The sequence below is a fragment of the Panulirus ornatus genome, chromosome 37 (assembly GCF_036320965.1).
Source record: "Panulirus ornatus isolate Po-2019 chromosome 37, ASM3632096v1, whole genome shotgun sequence".
In the NCBI taxonomy this organism is placed as follows: Eukaryota; Metazoa; Arthropoda; class Malacostraca; order Decapoda; family Palinuridae; genus Panulirus; species Panulirus ornatus.
The window spans coordinates 29,922,318-29,945,436 of NC_092260.1; the positions used below are offsets into that span (position 1 = coordinate 29,922,318).

The window sequence follows — 23,119 nt, forward strand, 5'->3', positions numbered from 1 at the left end:
CACATGTTGGAGAAACTATCGTTTGCTGACTAATGACAACTGACCTGTCTTGCTCGAGTCGAGAATGATGTTTTGGTTGTCCTCCCGACGCCAAATGATTCTCGGCGGCGGGTGACCTTTGGCCCGGCAGGTCAAGGTCACATCTTGACCTTCGCGTACTGTTAGGTCACCCGACGATTCTCGGTCAATGATGTCAGGTGGAACTGTGGAAGAGAAGGTCACGCAAGTCACATCACCTGTACACACCTGGACCTGATGGTGTCTTCTTTGTCAATCTGTTTGTCCAGCGACACAGCAGATCTAGAAAGGATGACATCATCTATGTCAGTTTCTTGCTAAACCTATACCTCGTGATAGATGGTGTGGCTAAACCTATACCTCGTGATAGATGGTGTGGCTAAACCTATACCTCGTGATAGATGGTGTGGCTAAACCTATACCTCATGATAGATGGTGTGGCTAAACCTATACCTCGTGATAGATGGTGTGGCTAAACCTATACCTCGTGATAGATGGTGTGGCTAAACCTATACCTCGTGATAGATGGTGTGGCTAAACCTATACCTCGTGATAGATGGTGTGGTTAAACCTATACCTCGTGATAGATGGTGTGGCTAAACCTATACCTCGTGATAGACTCAGTTTCAAGATAGGTTGATGACCTCAGTTGATGCTTGGTGACCACGTCATGGTCTGAAGACAGTGCTAACTGTTTTTTGATCTGGTGTCGGACGCAGACCAGACAGGAGTTGCTTATGAGTTGATTTCATTATTTCGATGAAATAATTCGATAATCCAAAATGTATGGACTCAAGAGGTTGTATTTTGTAATTTTCAGAAGCCAGGAAATGATAAATTGTCGAAATAATGAAGTTTTCCTTGCTGACGGAGAGTGTACGATTGATAGTCCCCGGTAGCCACTGGTTTTCAAAATTATCTTCAGTTCTCTGGTCAGATGATTTGTGCAAGACGAATGTGCGGCTATCATAGAGGAATCCCTCCGAGGATGTTTCCATATATCAGCGTTATCGGGATTGCCTTTCCCTGGGATGAAATCTTGAGTTGATCTGTGGGGATGCCGGTCGACCGACCTGTGTACCTAGAGAGGGAGAAGTTATTGTCGCCCGCTGACTGACCACGTAGCACGGTAACCAAGCACCTCCACCCACCCATCACAACGAGATGACCCTCTAAAGGCATTACGAAACTTACTACACAAATTCCTCATCCCAAACGTTATCGAAGAACGAAGTAATCTCAGTTAGCCATGACCAGGAGGACGCAATTCTTTAAGTCAAAGGTAATCAGTATATGAACATTGTCATCCAGTGTTACATTATTATATGCAATTTGGTATCTTCCTCTTTAGGATGACGTTAATGACAACTGATTATCCAACTTCGTAAATGAATTAAGACGAGTATGAAATAAACTTCACCACTTTCTTCTTCTCATACAGATGCCTATGTATCAGGAAGATGATCTGTCTCTCCGATCTTTCTTATGCATCACCTTCATGAAAGTGATTTACAGGTTACGTGAAAAACTATAAGTTCACCATCGTCAGAGACGTTTAATGTTTCCTTCGCACCACATATTCACATCATTCTTCATCCTATCTATCCTCCTAGTACTTCCCTGAAATGTAAGTTATTCGTCTCTGCTGTTTTTAATTTGTATATCTCTTTGGGTCTCACGTGTACGTATGTATGTGTTGATACAAGCGCTCCTTCAGGCAAGCTTTCATTAAGCTCTATACTTAAAATTCTCAGAACCTTCAGCACACCGCCATTGATAGAGATGTCAACATGTAAAGACTTCTGAACTACGGTAAGAGAATACATCAGTCCAAGTTTGATCTATAAACTGGAACATTACTGTAACCAAACAATGTGAGGAGATGGAGGTGTCGTCAGGTGACACGTACTATATCTGGTCTTATTTTTCAGTGAAGATTCAGTTTAATTACTGTCTCTTTCCAGTCACAAATTTATTCGTTTCTCGATAATTGCAACATCTTTTCTTTTGTACGAGAAGTCGATAAGGAAGATGAATAATTACCTCAATTATAGAGCCTTCTGAGTGTCCGTCATTATAACTCAGAAAACTGCAGTGAATTGATATTTATATTCGCCAACATCATACAAGTGTAATTGTCTAACATTCTCTTTCATCTGGCTACTATGTATCACAAGAATCCTATTTAGTGTTGAAAGACAAACACTATACTTTACGTTGATTGCCATACACTTATGGCCGTCAAAGAACCATTTTCAGAAGCATACATCAGATACCTTCATATGATGATAGGCTCTAACCATCTCTTGATTTTCGGATGGTTCACAACATAAAACTTCCTATACCATCTCCACTATTCATCTCTTATATCATCCTTACCTGTTGTCTGTTTGTCATTTCCCATGTCGTCCCTACCTGTTGTCTGTTTGCATAATCATGTAAACAACTGTGGTTGGCGTGTTAGCTAAGCCTGTCTCCCGTCCCAGGAGCTTAGGTGACGGTTGTCGTTGGCTTGCTACATGGAAACATCAAGGTCCCGGGGGAGGGCACCAACAGCTAGACCACGACGTCTGCGCGGGCACGACCTCACCATAACTCAGCCTAACTTGCATCGTTCTTCTGTTTTGTCGCAGGACAGTTTTTCGTTGACGAAATTTCTCGGGGACGTCAGTTGCATAAGGTAATCTGCTCTGGTGCTAGGTGTGAACTATACTGTGGTGCAGGGTGTGTGTTATACTATGGTCTATGGCATGTGCTATACTGTGGTAAGTGGCGTGTGCTATACTGTGAGGTGTGCTATACACAGAGCTCTTGCCCCAATGTCCTGGTATACATAACAGAAACCTGGAGAAAGAGGAATGTTTGTTGGACTGGTTCCCTGAGACGCCAGCCACCACTAGCTTCTATACGTCAGCCCTGCCCTGCCAATCCCACCCTACCTTGTACTGCGCCGTCACTCACCGACCACATCAACGTAACCCTGGCGGGACCTCATGGGGTCCGTGTTGACCTGGCACATATACCAACCACGGTCACTCTCTCGGACGTTCTTGACTTGCAAATGCCAGGTCCGGTGGTCATTATGGAGCAGCGCGATCCTCGGGTTCCTCGTGATCACCTGCTTGTGGATCGTCAGGATCGTCTGCGTGTCCACCTGCACCCACGCCACCTGCCGACACAGACGTAAAGCGTCATGAAGGTGAAAACTACGGTGGCTTCGATGACCACCTACACTCATGCCAACCACGGACGTAGAGGTCGAGGGTCAAGTAGGCTCAGCACTACAGCACCACCATGACCATCAACACCTACAGCAGCTGTGGGTCAAATAAAAGGTAGAAAGTCAGAATAGCCTCGGAGAGTCGAAGGAAAACATAATACTGTATTTGGCGTTTAAGTGGGATTGGTGCATAGTTCGAGTTACGTAGGTGTGTTTATTTTGCGCCATCCTGGATGAATGAAAGGATTGTTATATCAACCGTGCATCCACAGGGAAAAGACGAGTCTATATCATGATCTGTTTTGGAGGCCAGATGTGTACGAAGGTGTCTTAGACTGTAAGATCAACAAATGTAGAATCAAGAAAATGTTAATGACACCAAGGAACCTGGTGGACCTGACTTTAGTGGTCGCGTTACCACAACATCTAGTGTGGTATGACTGGAACATCAGGAGATCCAAGACACAGAATCACAAGCCTTGACACAAAGTAAGGAGGAAGACTTACCATGAGACAGGAGTGAGGATGAATATATTGCTTGTCAAGATGCTGGTTAGGATTCTGTCTACTAAATACAGAAGGATTCGCTGACCCAGTAGTCTTTAGCGTTTTTAGTATTGTTGATCTAGATACAAAATATGCAGAAAAGTGCCATAATAGGAAGAAAATACCAAATAAAGAAATTCGTATGAATATGTAAAGATATAAAGACTGTTAGACAGACATAGATGACACACACACACACACACACACACACACACACACACACAAGCATGAAGACAGATAAATAGGATAATATAAACATAAACAAAATTAAAGAGTTACACAGATAAAGAGACTGGAGGAGCCTGGAAGCCTCAAGCAACAAAAATATGCCAAAAGTTCGCCACGTAAGGTAAGGGAGTGAGCGACGGGCGGCAAACACGACAGTGATGAAGCTGCCATGTCCGGTTCCCAGGACTGGCCTCATCGCGCACCAAACACACTGCAGAGCCTGGCAGACGGGGCGCGGGCCTGGTGCCTCGACGCGCATCAAACACACTGCGGAGCCTTGCAGACGGGGCGTGGGCCTGGTGCCCCGACGCGCACCAAACACACCGCAGAAGCTGCAAGGCCAGACGTGCGCCTGGTACTCGATACGAAGCTCAAAAATGAACGAATCTTGGCCCTCGTCCAGGCCCTGCAGCCTGAGAGGTAAGAACCAGCGGTGGTTGTCAGAGCAGAGGAGCAGACGCCGGGGAGGAAGACACACACATGTGTGAAGCTTTGATGACGTGAGTTATGACTGTCAGAACATCAACATCCAATTGTCATATCATCCTCCTTTACGTATATCACTTTAACATTATACATGTTATTGGTTATCGTTTGGTCTTCGGACAACTAAGTCTTCAACCCTCAGACAACTTGGCTGGAACACAAAATCTGATTGTTTACCAGATTTTATTGTAAAACTTTATTTTGTTGTTGTGGATATTGCAAAAACTTTTCTTTGGTTCCATCTACCCATCCCATGCCTTGTCTCGGGAGAATTCATGTTACGATCTCGTTGTTTGTGGAAGATCAACAACGATTTTTTTTATAACAGAAGATTCCAGACAGTTAACAGTCTTCCCCACGTGAGACAAGTTAACGTGGTATATACATGATACTTGATATATGTTTAAGGAAACATTTGTTTACCTGAAAAAGAATTTTTGCGGATTCCTCAGCACCTTACTGAGCACTTCTGCTGCTCGAGTTATGCAACAGAAGAAACAACAGCAGTAAAACCAGGGGCGTCCTATCCTCCATCTCCCTCTCTTGAGATCGTTGGCGAAGTTTGGGGATGTAGAGGATGTAGCATTATGGAGTAAGAAACAAGTCTCTTCTGCCATAATTTCTTCGAGGCTTGGCGTCCTCTGGGAGACAGCAACCACCTTTCTGGACTCTGGGAATAAGCTCGTTGTTATATTTATTTTTTCATTCATAAAAACGTTAAAGCATCCTTTCCGACGCCTCCATTAATCTTACGTCCAGTTTGGTGCTGAGTCTATCTTAAAGGAGACAAAAGAGTTTAAGACGCTGACGCCAAAATTCTCTTGAGAACTACACTTATCCACGGAAGCGACGTGCGTCATTAATACACTCTTTCATATGGGAGTTGAGGTTAAAAAAGATGTTCCAGAGGAGTTGTGTTCGCTCGGAAACAAGATAAGAGTGGTAACACCAGTGGTTTATGGTGTCAAGGAATGGTTAACTTTTGTTTTTGTACAGTTTAGCTGCGAATGTTACTCTGAATCTTCAGACGCATGTGAAGCTACCTAACTATGTTCCTGAAAGCATGCCAGGCGCTCCTGAGCATGTGGCAGACTGCACCATGAAATATACTTAGAAACAAAATGTCACAGAAAAGGATGATGGGCTGATGTATTCAGTTAAGGAACTGCCTGCAGGGTTTCTGACTCTAAAAACGGTCACCTTCTAGATGACCGGAGAGCGAGGAGTCGTCCTGACCACATCCGTGACTAGGGTACTGACCTAAGCCATGCGAACTATGACCCACTTTGACCTTTGAGCTCTTTGATATGCAAGCAAATCCTAACTAAGGTGCATCATGAGTAACCAAGATATACCATGAGCGATTCTTTAAGGAAACGTTAATGGCAACAACGTTTTCTTAACCTTTTAACCTTACGTATGGCGAAGACACAAGAGACCCATCCATGTTGTGGCATATGACATTTAACTCTGACCTTCAACAAAAGATTAGTCACCGTGCAGTATGTAAACACGGACCAGTGCGTTAAGTCTGACCTTACCTGAGTTACCCTCGTGATTACATAAATAAATCTATAAATATGCAGGACTAACCAGACTGAAATGAAGTGACTTCGACTAATGACATTTCTAAGTAAAGGTTTTGTTCCAATCATGATTCATCAACGTGGGTGAGGATCTGTATCAGATACTGTGGCTTTAGTGTCATTTGTCCTCGAGTCTTCTGCACACACACACACACACACACAATAGGGGCCTGACGAGTGCAAAGCTCTTTCCTCATATTGTATAGCTTAGTAATTACAAGTGGTGGATAAGTTATTACATACGAGGAGCAATACCAATCCTAGCCTCAACTGTACAATATAATCATTATGTACAAAATGTGTACCACTGTATAGTGGAGTTTATATCATAGATCACTAGTGCCACTGAAGAAAGATTGGAATATCATCATTTCCACAGTGACGGGGGACAGAGCACTCTCTGCTGTGTCTTCTTACCCCGTCAGTCAGGGCCACAGCCCAAGATACATCATGAAGTTTCATATATTGATTCTGAAACTGAAAGGTAAAAGTCCAATAGAGCGTGATGCGTTAGTCATGAGGCCAGGGTGTGAACAGAGTGAGTGGGGTGGTGACCTTCCATGTGTTGGTGAGGTCACTATCTGGGTTGTGGTTGTAGTGATCAAGTAAACTTTACCTAAGGTAGACATGACCCAGGATGAGTGACTGATCCTGAGTTCATCCTGTAACACAGTCAGGTTAAACTTACCACCTGATTACCAGAGGGACGGACCACATCCATCGTTAACCTCATCTCCCGTTATGCGTGACCTGCCCAAGCTTGACCCGACGTGTCATGATTAACTAGCTTTATCAATTAATGATAGATGACCCTTCCATGTAAGAATGATCCCAGGTTTGGATCTATTACACTAAGTTGTGTATCACTTTCAGTGATCTTATTCTTGCATGTTCGTCATTTATATTGCAGACAGACAGGCAAACAAGGCGAAATAATGTCTATTCCTTACATGTCGCTGTGGGACTCAGAAACATCAAGAAATGAATCTAAACGAACACAGATCAATCTTGCAGGCAAGGTTCTGTGTACCGGTCTCGACCATACTGATCAATCACACCACCGCTGAACTTCACACTCTCTCTGAAATATTGATCATTATAAGCAATGCATGAAGCTGTTGCCTCCGAGTGTTGTAGACTTTCAGAGAACTGCCATTTATTTTCTTGCTCGAGGAACAGCAATCCGGAAAGTTTTATGCAAGTTGTAGGCCACACTGAAGGTCAACAGGCTGAAGTGTGTGGTTTTTGCTAGGGTGTGTAGGCCTAACTTAAACTTAGCCTTCTCTGATTCTAGGCTAAGAGCTGGCCGTTTGCTGGGATGTGTGATTGCTAGCTGGGATCTGCAACACTTAGCTAATGTTATGTATTAACTAGGGTGGGATGGCGAGGCTATTAACTGTGTGGTCTTGTCCGTATGTGTTTTTACTTGGGGAGTGTGGCCCCTACTTCAGGTATTTGTTCTTATCTGAAGTGTGTAGCTTGTGTGTGTGTGTGTGTGTGTGTGTGTGTGTGTGTGTGTGTGTATGTGTGTGTGTGGTTTCTACCTGGGTGGTGCAACTTACCTGATCTGTATCCTAGGTAAGTAGTCCTTGCGTGGGCTGTAGAGTCCTTACCTTGGGTATGCGGTCCTTCCCTGGCTGTGTGAGGGAGATCGCTTGGTTGTGGCTCGCACTGTGAAACCTGAGGTCACTGCTGACCCTTACCTTAAAGCCCTTGAGCTGCTCGACGGTGCAGGGCAGGAGAGCATCCCTTCCAACGGTCACGGTGATGTTAGGGACATTCTCGATGAACTTCGGCAGGTCCACGTCTTCGCTGCTTCCTGGGTGTGAAGGAGAGTCTTGTGAGATAGCCCTCCTGAAGGGCAAACTTCTTGTGGAGCAACAGAACGCTTCAGCATGAAAGAGGCTTCAGATAAGTGGCCAAGTGAACGTCTCGGTTCCCGAGAGAACTTTGATACTAAAAACGTCAGCAGCGGCGGGTACGGGGGAGCAGCCAGCTGTCTTCATCTGTCTATCTGCATTTACATCTGGGAAACAAACAGCAAGTTGGGAAAAGGGAGTGCAAGACGACATGTGAGAGGTGATAGAGGGTTAGGGAGGGAGGAGGCGTGTTGGAGTGAGGAGGAGGGAGGCGGGTGAGGGGGAGAGGGGGAGAGGGGGTGGGAGGGAGGCAGAACAATGTTAGTGAACTAAAAGGTCAATAGATCGGGAGGAGGATAGTTCACGAGGTAATGGCCGGAGAACGTAATTGAATGTTAAGGATAGATAGATAGATAGATAGATAGATAGATAGAGAAAGAGAGAGAGAGAGAGAGAGAGAGAGAGAGAGAGAGAGAGAGAGAGAGAGAGAGAGAGAGAGAGAGAGAGAGAGAGACTATATGGCAGGGGCCTGTGGTGGCGAGGCATTAGTGGCAGTTAAGAAGTGAGGAGGAGCAGGAGAAGAGGGAATGTCAATAGTGTATAGAGAGATTAAGCAGAGGAGGAGGAGTGACGGTAGAGTGTAGGGCCCGACAGAGGGTAAGGCTGGATGTGGGAGAGTAAACCTGAGAGCCACAGGGGAATATTTGGGTCATGAAATATTCACAATTCTCGTGTGTTATCAATGACAGAGCCGAGAGTTTAATCCCAGGTTGTGACATGAATGTGTCTGCGTGTGTATCCATGCCTGAGGCACTTGAAGACGTAAGCGCGCGCGCGCGCGCGCGCGCGCGCGTGTGTGTGTGTGTGTGTGTGTGTGTGTGTGTGTGTGCGTATATATCTGCGCGCACGCGTGGTCTCCACTCCCTCGTGTCTATGCATAACTAGGACAATGGACATAGCAATAAGGGGACTGGAGAGAGAAAAGAACAGAGAGAATGCAGGAAGGACGGAAGCGAAGAGCTTACCTCAGCAAGAAAGAGAGATACGGAAACTAAGACGATAAGAGAAGGATAACAAATGTAGGAAACAAGGTAAAGGAGATGAAAAAGAAAAAAGAAATAAATCGTCACAGGTCAGAGAGTAAAATATAAAGTAAATACTAAATGAACGCAGAAGATAGAAGGAAGAAAGTGAGGTGATTACATGGCTGTGTGTATCACTGTCATCATGTTATTGTTCACCAATCACGTTCTCGATACTGGCTCCTGAATTGCTCTTAACTATTGTTATTACCAAAAGTAGTTAGTGAAGGTGAAAGGGGAATGAAAGGTGATATAAGGTCAAACCAAGACTAAGTGTCACAGGAAGAGAAGGATGACATAAGGTCAAACCAAGACGAAGTGCCACAGGAAGAGAAGGACCAGTTAACAGAGGAAGATAAGAGCGAGTGAAGGAGAAATGACAGTGGATGTTACAGTCGCACTCAAAGAAAGTGAAGACGAAGACCAGTGACAGTGAGGGAGGCAAGAGGACGCTGAGGATGGGATCCGTCGTCAGGAGCAGTGGAGGGAGTAGAGGAACCCACGCTGGGATCCGTCCGTCTGTGGCTCTGCAGGGAGAGGAGGGGAACCTGCGATGGACAGTTTCCTAAGTCACTGTATTGAGCAAATCGTCGTCGTGGCCGCCAAACTAAATTTCCCGTTGAAAGTTAACCCTCCGTCCTGCTGTGGTTCCCCGCCCATGCTCCTCCACCACCATCACCACAACAACAACACACGCCATCCGTAGAGATAATTACAATGTATTTACTTTTCATGGACGCCGTGATAAATTCGAAGAAACGTTAGAGTAACTTTAATGTATGGATGCGACTGTGCAATTTTAAGAGTTCCATCATGACAACAACTGCTGCCACACTTGAAGGTTTAAATTCCTGTATGAAATTCGAAGTCGATTCTTGTATGTTATATTCATTCTCCCTCGAGAGTTATAATCAAAAAACACTTCTCTGCTAGTTTGCTCTCTCTCTCTCTCTCTCTCTCTCTCTCTCTCTCTCTCTCTCTCTCTCTCTCTCTCTCTCTCTCTCTCTCTCTCTCCAGAATTAAAATCTTGTTTAGTAAGACAGAAACAGGTAGTTGGAACATTACTTTTCTCCACTCAAGCAAAAACAAAAGTTGGCGACGGGCGTGAGTCAGACCCAGCAGGGACCAGGCCAGCCCACACGACCTGAACTGTCTCGCTCGCACGAAGCCCACGTACTGAGTGAATCCTTCGAGTGGAGAGCTTCGAGGAGGAGCTCTGGCCATCAGTAGGTCATTTCTTCATAAACTTTATTTTTCTCAACTAAATCCGTGTAAGCCCAGATAGTGCCTCAGATATTATCTATCTTTTAAACATAATACTTCAAGATTGAAAGAAACAATAGAAGTAATAAAACTATACGCGCCATTCCCAGTGAATCAAGCACAACAGTTCCTGTAAGAGTCAGTACATACAACTAACAACAAGTCAGTTGTTATGATGTATGAATAACTTCGCTGTCGTGTGGAACACTTCCAGGTGGACTATGGATGTGGTGCTCTGCCTTTGGTTCTTCTGTGCTACTTTGTTTAGCCTCACACCAGTACGGCTCCCATACACCACACCGCCCGCTCGTACCTCACACCTGCAGGGCTCCCATACACCACACCGTCCGCTCGTACTCACACCTGCAGGGCTCCCATACACCACACCGCCCGCTCGTACTCACACCTGCAGGGCTCCCATACACCACACCGTCCGCTCGTACTCACACCTGCAGGGCTCCCATACACCACACCGTCCGCTCGTACTCACACCTGCAGGGCTCCCATACACCACACCGTCCGCTCGTACTCACACCTGCAGGGCTCCCATACACCACACCGCCCGCTCGTACTCACACCTGCAGGGCTCCCATACACCACACCGTCCGCTCGTACCTCACACCTGCAGGGCTCCCATACACCGCACCGCCCGCTCGTACCTCACACCAGCAGGGCTCCCATACACCGCACCGCCCGCTCGTACCTCACACCTGCAGGGCTCCCATACACCACACACGCCCGCTGGTGCCTCACCCTCCGTTAAAGTTATCACTTCTCATTTTCCAAGAATTTTCTTTCGTTATCACATGAGAGCCGTCACCAACCAGCCCAAGAGGGAGACTTGCTGAGCGTTGCCCCTCGCTGTGTGGACGAGGTCTCGCGAGGGAATGCGAATCTCGGTGACCTTATGACTTCTGAACAGACGCCAGAACCGTGTTGTCGTCCACTAGGTAAATGGTTGATCTTGTTTGCAAGATACGCGAGATGAGCAGCATGTATGGGGGATATAACGAATAACCTGTTCTTTGTAATAAATGAAGCAGCGAGTTTGGAAAGTTCTGAAAATAAACAAAAAGGAAAAGATGTTCCCAAATTTGATAACACGGAGGGAACATTGACAACAGTGTTTACTGTGTCTCCTGGAAACATCTATTTATCGGTAAACAAGTTTTCTCAGTTATTAAGAGATTAGTTTAGCAAGTTTAGGTCATTTCCGTAACATTATCATGGAGGTGCTTTGCTTAACCTCAGACGAAGGCCAGTGCTAAACAAGTGAAGGTAACTCGATTTCATGTGTGAGAGGAGAGGCTGGAGGGAGGGAGGGAGGAAGGAAGAGAGGGGAAAGAAGGCTGAGAGAGGTCTACAGAGGCAAGTGTGTCAGTTGGCTCACTCGGGGGTGGCTGTCAGAATAGGTACTGTTTTGAAACTATTCTTAAGAAGAATAAAGTTTTTGGGTTAGTTATTTTCTGATATTTACATTACCGTACATTGCCTATGAGGGTGTGGCATACAAAATGTTGGATCCTCGTCTAGGAGGAAGAATAGGAGTTGATCTGATTAGCGGTGAGAGGGAAGGACGGTGACGTAAGTTGGAGCAGCTGAGTGAAATCAGTTTTGCGGAGTTAAAGATCTGGTAAACTTTGTGTCGAGAGGAAGGAAGATTTCCTAATGAAAGAGGCAGCCAGACTCTCCTCTTAGAGAGGCCGGGTTAAAAACAATCCGTGTTACTGAGTAACTGATTTAAGGAGTCAGGTGAGAGGATGGCCCATAACTGAACACTCTGGTTGCGATGACAACCAAACTGGTCACGAAACTACGTCATCTACGTATTACTGTTTTTCTCGAGACAGTGGGATGGTCTAGGCGAGACAGTGGGATGGTCTAGGCGAGACAGTGGAGACATCTAGGTAAAATGTTTGGAAGGTCTGGGTGAGACAGTAGGGAACTCAGGTTGACGGAGTGGGGAGGTCTAGGTAAGACAGTGGGTAGGTGAAGGTTCAGTCAGTAGAGGAGCTGTATGATGAGCAGGGTCACGTATGATGGTTTACTGTCATGACAGATGATATTATATAGCATATGATCATACATCTTCAGACGCAGTTTGTAATTCCTCAAATTGTTCAATAGATTGCCAACATTACCAGTACTCTTACTCGTGATTCCCTGTATGACTGAGTTTGGGATTATCTTTGCAGAATAATTCACACGAGAGATGATCTAACGTTTCACTTTCTTATACGAAGTTTGGAAGACAATATTGATAGTCAAGAGTTCGCTTATATAATGTTCCCGGATGAGACTGTTGAGGCAAATCTGTGTGGCTGTGGCCGGCATCACCTCACTGACGTATTCTGTCCGCTGAGCCTGAGCCAAAACATCAGCGGAACGAAGGTGCTGATAACGAGGCAGTGAGTTGTGTGGGATCTCTATATAAGCCGGAGCCACGGACGTCCTTACAACGTCTCTATCCAGACTTTGCTCGTCTTAAGTCCTAAGGAAAGATCACCCTGCCTAATTCATGAAAGTTTTGTCATGTTGGAAAGTGCATGAGTGGCTCCCAGTGAGAATTTTACAGAAATGCCAGACGCGTGAGGACTAATGGACCTGAGGAGGGGAGAGCCCAGTGGCCCCTGAGCTTTCCCAGGTCAGCATTATCTTCACTCGCTCAGTGCGCCAGTGTGGAGGATGTGCTCAGAACTGCCAGGAAGAACTAATTCATTAATATGGGATGTGCTTTAGGAAAGGTCAGATATCTTAGATACTAAAAACTATTATATAATCATACACACACACACACACACACACACACACACCCACACTCGCACACACACACACACACACACACACACACACACACACATCTATTCTTTTTGTTCTCGTTCTCTCGTTCTCCTATCATTTTTCTTCAATATATAATTTGAAAAAGAAATTCTCTTGTTTGTATACATACAGAGAAGCACACGGCCCTGCCTGACATTATCATCATGGTAGTGAGTGTCATGTATGATGGGTTGACAGGTGTCACCAGAGGAACATCCTCGTCTTGGGAAACTGTTAGAAACTCTAGGAAAATGAGGGAGGAATTCTCGATGATATAAGAACGATACAGAACTTTTACCAGCACGATCATCTATCGTGAAGTGGAGTTTTAATGATCACCTCGTATATAGATGTAGACGTGTGATATATGCAGAAGACAACTAACGTATATATATATATATATATATATATATATATATATATATATATATATATATATATATATATATATATATATATATTATCCCTGGGGATAGGGGATTAAGAATACTTCCCACGTACTCCCTGCGTGTCGTAGAAGGCGACTAAAAGGGGAGGGAGCGGGGGGTTAGAAATCCTCCCCTCTCGTTTTTTTTTTTAATTTTCCAAAAGAAGGAACAGAGGGGGCCAGGTGAGGATATTCCAAAAAAGGCCCAGTCCTCTGTTCTTAACGCTACCTCGCTAGCGCGGGAAATGGCGAATAGTTTAAAAGAAATAAATAAATATATATATATATATATATATATATATATATATATATATATATATATATATATATATATATATATATATATATATATGATATTACCAAGTCTGTTTACATTCAGAATATACCTATGTTCATGACAGGTCCAAGGCATCTCCACACTTGTAATATGCACAGGTCACAGGCAAGACCTGGTTAGCACCAGATATAAAACGCCCACGGACACATATGATCATACACAGATCAGAGATAAACGTTCACAGATCAGATAAACGTACACCAACCAGAGATAAACGTTCACATGCCAAAGATAAATGTTCATAGAGAAGAAAGTAACGCTTACAGACAAAAAAAAATATATATGCACACAGATCAATGATGTACTTTCAATGAGAAAAACGAGCACAGACTAAAAATAAACGGTCAGGCCAGATATGAACGTACAAACAACAGAAAGTAACCACGACGCTCACACAACACCACACCACTGACATGGAACGCTCACACACCAGCACAGACCCGCCCTGCACTGAGCGAGGTAAATCATACACCGTGATGAGGGAGGTGATTCATACACCGTGATGAGGGAGGTGATTCATACACCGTGATGAGGGAGGTGATTCATACACCGTGATGAGGGAAGTGATTCATACACCGTGATGAGGGAGGTGATTCATACACCGTGATGAGGGAAGTGATTCATACACCGTGATGAGGGAAGTGATTCATACATCGTGATGAGGGAAGTGATTCATACACCGTGATGAGGGAGGTGATCTCGGCCAGAGCAGCGCTCTGCTGGAGGACAGGCCAGCCAGGTCATCATGACATTCACATTCAGGCTGGGGTTAGCACCTTATTGCCTGGTCATTCAGCACACATTGTAAAGCTGAGCCTGTAATCCCAGGTCTGTATCCCCAGCTTAGCTGACGTTTTACGCTTGGTTCAACAAGTTTATCATATAAACACAGGATTTGTGGAGTCCTTTTTAGCTACGTTAGATGAATTATTTGGTCATTTGGTTTGACATCAGTCTTGCCTTATGATGTTTAGTATTTGTTTTTTATTTAATCTATCAATGAAGCGATCTGTCGTGTTCGCTACACAACTTACTTCATAACTGCTTCTGATCATGTGTTATCCTGTACCTAACTAACAATTGGTTGTAAATGTCGACAGCAAAAGTGGCAAGTGTCTTCTGTACTCGTGAATGACAGCCACTCAAACTGAAGACTAACTGTTGATAACATTGAGGTTATCGCACGCACACACACACACACACACACACACACACACACACATACACACACATATACACACACACACACACACACACACACACACACACGCACACGCATACACACACACACACACACACACACACACACACACACACACACACACACATACACATACACGTGAAGAAAAGGGCATACAAAATCATCCTGGACCCATCTTACACCACGTACGAAGCGAAACTCATCTTGCTGAACCCATTAATCCTCTGCGACCAACATCGTCAGCTCACACGGCATTTTGGTGATAAACTACTGCCATCCCTCCGTCACAGCGACCTCCTCCCCCAGGACACCACACCACCACGGACTGCCATTCGGAACACAATCGACTTGTTCTAATAAGCGGTCGTCCAGAGAAATACCAGAACAGTCCTATACCTAACCATCGTATTGGAAATATCATAATAGCTTTCCTACGTACATAAGGTACTCAAGTTTAGCCACCGTTCCTAAAGAAGCACATAGAGATGATGGAGGAGGGTCAGAGGAGGACAACAAAGATGGTCCCAAAATTAAGAGCTGAGTTACAGGGAACTTTGGGATTTCGTGAGTGAAGGTTTTTCTGATACCGTGTGTGTTGCATGTGATCTCTCACACAGTATCCAAAATGGCTACCGTCTTCGGAACACTTGATCACATTTGTAATGATTTTTCTTCTAAGTTTTTACTTTGTAGACTCATTCATGACTTTGACATCCGTGGCTCTGACGTGATGTCATATGTGCCACAACACGTCCAAAGAAGTCCGTCACGAGGCGCCACACTGCAGCATGAGGTGCTGACCTTCTCAATTCCAAGTCAGTTACACCTACTCTGCCGTCCCTGTACCTCATAATGCATCAAGATATCTTAGAATGTATCATGGTATCTTAGAATGCATCATGGTATCTTAGAATGCATCATGGTATCTTAGAATGCATCATGGTATCTTAGAATGCATCAAGATATCTTCAAAGCTGTTTTTTCCTGATGACTTCCTTTCCTCTGGCTCGGGAGAGTGGTCAGCCATCCTGGACCTGGTACTATGCCAACTCCGGACAGGGACAGACTGTGCCACGGTCATGGGTGTCGTCGCTCACATCTGCCACCAATATCTCAGTCTCATCCTACGCTGTAGCATCTACAATTCTGAACTTTTGAATCCTGGAATCTCGGTCGTATTGACGAATTGGCTGTCTGTATGTCGGAGGCTGTGGGTAAGTGGTCTCAAGTTCAGCATGAACAGTTGGTCTATGAATTGGTAAGGTCATCGAGATGGGTAATCTGTGTCTTGAAAAAATATATGCATTTAGATTTTATGCACCAATTCATGTATTCTGTTATTACTTCGGCGCAAATGAGATTAAAGGATTAAAAGATCTGGATAAATGAAATGTATGTGCACAATATGATTACATTCTAATTAAAACCTGGGACACAATTTGTTACATATTTACAGCTGAGTTGTAATATATATATATATATATATATATATATATATATATATATATATATATATATATATATATATATATATATATATATATATATATGTATATATATATATATATCTTTTTCTTTCAAACTATTCGCCATTTCCCGCATTAGCGAGGTAGTGTTAAGAACAGAGGACTGGGCCTTTGAGGGAATATCCTCACCTGGCCCAATTCTCCGTTCCTTCTTTTGGAAAATTAAAAAAAAACGAGAGGGGAGGATTTCCAGCCCCCCGCTCCTTCCCCTTCTAGTCGCCTTCTACGACACGCAGAGAATACGTGGGAAGTATTCTCCCCTAACCCCAGGGATAATATATATATATATATATATATATATATATATATATATATATATATATATATATATATATATATATGTATATATATATTTTTTATACTTTGTCGCTGTCTCCCGCGTTTGCGAGGTAGCGCAAGGAAACAGACGAAAGAAATGGCCCAACCCCCCCCAAACACATGTATATACATACGTCCACACACGCAAATATACATACCTACGCAGCTTTCCATGGTTTACCCCAGACGCTTCACTTGCCTTGATTCAATCCACTGACAGCACGTCAACCCCGGTATACCACATCGATCCAATTCACTCTATTCCTTGCCCTCCTTTCACCCTCCTGCATGTTCAGGCCCCGATCACACAAAATCTTTTTCACTCCATCTTTCCACCTCCAATTTGGTCTCCCTCTTCTCCTCGTTCCCTCCACCTCCGACACATATATCCTCTTGGTCAATCTTTCCTCACTCATTCTCTCCATGTGCCCAAACCATTTCAAAACACCCTCTTCTGCTCTCTCAACCACGCTCTTTTTATTTCCACACATCTCTCTTACCCTTACGTTACTTACTCGATCAAACCACCTCACACCACACACTGTCCTCAAACATCTCATTTCCAGCACATCCATCCTCCTGCGCAGCACTCTATCCATAGCCCACGCCTCGCAACCATACAACATTGTTGGAACCACTATTCCTTCAAACATACCCATTTTTGCTTTCCGAGATAATGTTCTCGACTTCCACACATTCTTCAAGGCTCCCAGAATTTTCGCCCCCTCCCCCACCCTATGATCCACTTCCGCTTCCATGGTTCCATCCGCTGCCAGATCCACTCCCAGATATCTAAAACACTTCACTTCCTCCAGTTTTTCTCCATTCAAACTCACCTCCCAATTGACTTGACCCTCAACCCTACTGTACCTAATAACCTTGCTCTTATTCACATTTACTCTTAACTTTCTTCTTCCACACACTTTACCAAACTCAGTCACCAGCTTCTGCAGTTTCTCACATGAATCAGCCACCAGCGCTGTATCATCAGCGAACAACAACTGACTCACTTCCCAAGCTCTCTCATCCCCAACAGACTTCATACTTGCCCCTCTTTCCAAAACTCTTGCATTTACCTCCCTAACAACCCCATCCATAAACAAATTAAACAACCATGGAGACATCACACACCCCTGCCGCAAACCTACATTCACTGAGAACCAATCACTTTCCTCTCTTCCTACACGTACACATGCCTTACATCCTCGATAAAAACTTTTCACTGCTTTTAACAACTTGCCTCCCACACCATATATTCTTAATACCTTCCACAGAGCATCTCTGTCAACTCTATCATATGCCTTCTCCAGACCCATAAATGCTACATACAAATCCATTTGCTTTTCTAAGTATTTCTCACATACATTCTTCAAAGCAAACACCTGATCCACACATCCTCTACCACTTCTGAAACCACACTGCTCTTCCCCAATCTGATGCTCTGTACATGCCTTCACCCTCTCAATCAATACCCTCCCATATAATTTACCAGGAATACTCAACAAACTTATACCTCTGTAATTTAAGCACTCACTCTTATCCCCTTTGCCTTTGTACAATGGCACTATGCACGCATTCCACCAATCCTCAGGCACCTCACCATGAGTCATACATACATTAAATAACCTTACCAACCAGTCAACAATACAGTCACCCCCTTTTTTAATAAATTCCACTGCAATACCATCCAAACCTGCTGCCTTGCCGGCTTTCATCTTCCGCAAAGCTTTTACTACCTCTTCTCTGTCTACCAAATCATTTTCCCTAACCCTCTCACTTTGCACACCACCTCGACCAAAACACCCTATATCTGCCACTCTATCATCAAACACATTCAACAAACCTTCAAAATACTCACTCCATCTCCTTCTCACATCACCACTACTTGTTATCACCTCCCCATTTGCGCCCTTCACTGAAGTTCCCATTTGCTCCCTTGTCTTACGCACTTGATTTACCTCCTTCCAGAACATCTTTTTATTCTCCCTAAAATTTAATGCTACTCTCTCACCCCAACTCTCATTTGCCCTTTTTTTCACCTCTTGCACCTTTCTCTTGACCTCCTGTCTCTTTCTTTTATACATCTCCCACTCAATTGCATTTTTTCCCTGCAAAAATCGTCCAAATGCCTCTCTCTTCTCTTTCACTAATAATCTTACTTCTTCATCCCACCACTCACTACCCTTTCTAATCAACCCACCTCCCACTCTTCTCATGCCACAAGCATCTTTTGCGCAATCCATCACTGATTCCCTAAATACATCCCATTCCTCCCCCACTCCCCTTACTTCCATTGTTCTCACCTTTTTCCATTCTGTTCAGTCTCTCCTGGTACTTCCTCACACAAGTCTCCTTCCCAAGCTCACTTACTCTCACCACCCTCTTCACCCCAACATTCACTCTTCTTTTCTGAAAACCCATACAAATCTTCACCTTAGCCTCCACAAGATAATGATCAGACATCCCTCCATATATATATATATATATATATATATATATATATATATATATATATATATATATATATATATATATATATATATATATGTGTGTGTGTGTGTGTGTATGTGTGTGTGTGTGTGTGTGTGTGTGTGTGTATGTGTGTGTGTGTGTGTGTGTGTGTGTGTGTGTGTGCGTATATGAATAATTCCTGGGGATAGAGGAGAAAAAATACTTCCCACGTATTCCCTGCGTGCCGTAGAAGGCGACTAAAAGGGGAGGGAGCGGGGGGGCTGGAAATCCTTCCCTCTCGTTTTTTTTTTTTTTTGATTTTCCAAAAGAGGAACAGAGAAAGGGGGCCAAGTAAGGATATACCCTCAAAGGCTTAGTCCTCTGTTCTTACGCTACCTCGCTGACCCGGGAAATGGCAAAGAGTATAAAAAGATTATATATATATATATATATATATATATATATATATATATATATATATATATATATATATATAAAACCAGTCAAGGTAATACACTTAGAGGCAGAAACAAGAGACAGGTAATATCTCTAAGAGATTACATAAGAGCTGAGCGAGAGATGGTCATGTAAGTGAGAGGAAAATCATTGTATAAAAAAAACACAATAAGACTAGAAAGTTCAACGAAGACGATAAAGTGGGGCAGTCAAGTGAAGCGTAATGTCCATATGAAGACAACAAATGATAAGATGTGCAAGATGTGAGGCTGGAGAACTGGCAGGCACGGTACGAAAACTAAACATTAGATATTGAACCAAAGAACCAGTCGAAGATGAAAAGTTAGAAAATGATCGAACGAGGGATAATATGGGAACTCCAAGACACCAACAATGTATTAATGAAGTTGTTATAATTTGGCGATACTGTGTATGGAACACTGCTGATGAATTCCTACATGTGTGTCGTCAGCCATATCTGGTAATCCTGTAATGCAGGCACCTCACTGTATTGTACATGGGATCCACTTCCTCTTATGAATGAACTTTGAAATTCAAAATCCAAGACACTAGGGTGTGTGTCGGGAGCAGGAGGGCGCGCACTTGCCATAGGACTGTTGCTGGAAGAGGAGGTTTGTCTGTAGAACTACATCTCAGTGTAACCTCCTCCTGTATACAGGATCCTGACTCCGGCAACCAACGACGCCTCTACATGAGGCCTCTAGTAGTTCTGTAGAACATTTGCTGTATGTGTGCCACTACCTGAAACGTAACCAGGGCGCCCCTGCCCGGGCCAGACGCGGACACGATCAATATACGTATTCAGAACCCTACCGACTATGAACTGCTTTTCAGCGTCATGAAAGGTAAAGAGTTCCTCCTGCTGACGGAGTCTATATAGGCTGGTACGCTTGAGAGACAACTTACTGCCCTTCACACCTACCCGGTTAGTACGGCGGTACGACCCTTGAGCACGATGGTTACTACAACCCTTACGTGCGACGTTACAACGCTTAAGTATACTGGCCTTAGTGAGAGTCAGGCTCAGAAATACAAGAAGCCTAGTTTCCCCAGGAGGATACATTTATAGGTATATGAAGTGTGTATCATGAGTCTCCACGGTGTAGCGGTCAGCATTACTGACTATGAATCACACACGAGCCCACCTGGGTACGACTTCTTGACTGGACAGTCGGCTTACAGACAACCCAGCTGTTCATCTTCCCCTCAGAGCTGGCCGATAAAAGAGTACCTACTGTGCCCCATAGCGACGGGATATTGCGAATCGTTTGCTTCTTAGAATTTTCTTTTCTTTGTGAGATCCTGCACATTACATGGCTCACAGGTTCTTCTTGATATCTATTTGCACACGCGCACAGACGTACTCAAAAACAACCAAATCTAATATCTTACTTTGATGGTAATCGTTCATGTCGTCAATAAAAGGTAAAATACAGTTCTGTTTAAAGACAAAAAACTGAAGATCCAGGCGTGGCCTCCTACTGGAATATCTAGGCGTGGCCCCCCCACTGGAAGATCCAGGCTTGGCCCCCCACTGGAAGATCCAGGCTTGGCCCCCCACTGGAAGATCCAGGCTTGGCCCCCCACTGGAAGATCCAGGCTTGGCCCCCCACTGGAAGATCCAGGCTTGGCCCCCCACTGGAAGATCCAGACGTGGCCCCCCACTGGGAGATGCTACCGATAAACATAAAGCCCAGTTAAAGTGTTTAGGTTTAGAGTGGTTCCTGCCGGGCGGCGCCGATATGGGTGATGAAGAGGCACCAGGGCTGGCGACGACTGCCCTCCACGCTGGGGGGTTGGCGACGACTGCCCTCTATGCTGGAAGGCTGGCGACAACTGCCCTTCATAGTAGAGGGCTGGCTACGACAGGGGGGATCCGGTATTACCACCCGCGGTGGTGCTGCACACACACACACACATGCGTATATATATATATATATATATATATATATATATATAGAGAGAGAGAGAGAGAGAGAGAGAGAGAGAGTCTTCCGTTGCAAAACTTTTTGTTCTGGATTAACGACAGGAAGTAAGCAGTCCATCACGTGACTAAACTTGCCCTGCCAGAGAACCAGGTTTGCTCGTTAAACACGAAACGAATTATTCAGTTAAGTTTGTTTCTGGCTGTATAGAATTAATGGCCCTAACCACTGCTAAAAAATGCTATATGACTTACCTCCTAAGGATGCAATAGTCAGAAAGGCGAGATTCACGGACAGCACTGCGGGACGCTGAACCATCTTGATTAGTTTCATTCCTTAAAGACCCATCTGACGCTGAGGTCTACCTGAAGGATGGACGATCCCTTCTTTCTTCATAATTTGTCTGTCAGCTCAATCACTCGCACGGTCCAGGCTTGTCTTCAGGCCTAAACCAGTGCGCTCACTCACTTGGTGTACACAACAAGGAACTCGAATGGATGATGATTCACATCAGGTGGAGGGACCTCACCGTCCTGCGCATGATGAGCTTTTTCTCTCGAGAAGAAACTTTGGAGTTCCGTGAATGTCTGTCACCACAACTGGATCTGGCTGAGGAACTGCCTGACTTAGCTCTGCACGAGTATTATCCTAATCCATCCAGTGTTTTGAATCGGTATTGATTCAAACTTGTGAACTCCAATATTTTGATATCATTTACTGCTTCGAACTTTCTATGACAAGGCGTTGCTCATATAATCGTACCCAGTTTCTGGAAGTAAAGAGAAAAGAACACAACATTAATAAGTATTAATAAAATTCTTTGCCCAACACTCTTATCATTTGATTATTTCATATTCAAGATATCTTTAGATATGAATATGCAATACCATTAAAGGCATTGAGGGAGCACAAGGGATCAGAAAAAAGTCATAATTCTTGTTCTGTACAGATTTATAAAGATATCAATAAATCCAAGTCTGTCACTCACATGCACCTGGTCTCGTATCCCAGTCTGCCTGTCCAGGATTCCATTCTTGTACGTCAATCCTTCTAAACCTGCTCGCCTAACCTTCCAGACCTGACCGTTCAACCTTCCATTCTCTGTCATGCTATGAACTATACCCACTGTCACATTTGCCCCATCGTGCGTTCTCAATCATCTTTTGCTTTCCACTCGTCCTTGCCACACACTGTTCCCCTTTCTGCTGCCCATCATCCTCCGCTTCCTCCTTCTTGGTTCCCGCTCCTCTGTCGCCCCGTCGAGTCAAAAGCCTCCATCCAACCTCCCTTTTGCTGGCACGTCAGACAGACAACTGCTAATGAAATAAAGTCCAGCTTCAGACTCCTGG

The 23,119-nt window shown here is 44.3% G+C and overlaps 1 protein-coding gene across 2 annotated transcripts in view; it reads right to left on the reverse strand.

Annotated features, from left to right (window-relative positions):
* The window catches only part of LOC139760675 (lachesin-like), a 46,087-nt gene that overhangs the window by 15,290 nt on the left and 7,678 nt on the right, over positions 1 to 23,119 (reverse strand). For both annotated transcript variants that reach the window (XM_071684201.1, XM_071684202.1), the window contains exons 2-5: positions 22,025 to 22,539; positions 7,788 to 7,903; positions 2,980 to 3,187; positions 45 to 203 (exon numbers count right to left, since the gene is read on the reverse strand). In XM_071684201.1, coding sequence (XP_071540302.1) covers positions 45 to 203; positions 2,980 to 3,187; positions 7,788 to 7,903; positions 22,025 to 22,103 — 562 coding nt within the window. In that variant the 5' untranslated portion in view covers positions 22,104 to 22,539. The remainder of the gene's footprint in view (positions 1 to 44; positions 204 to 2,979; positions 3,188 to 7,787; positions 7,904 to 22,024; positions 22,540 to 23,119) is intronic.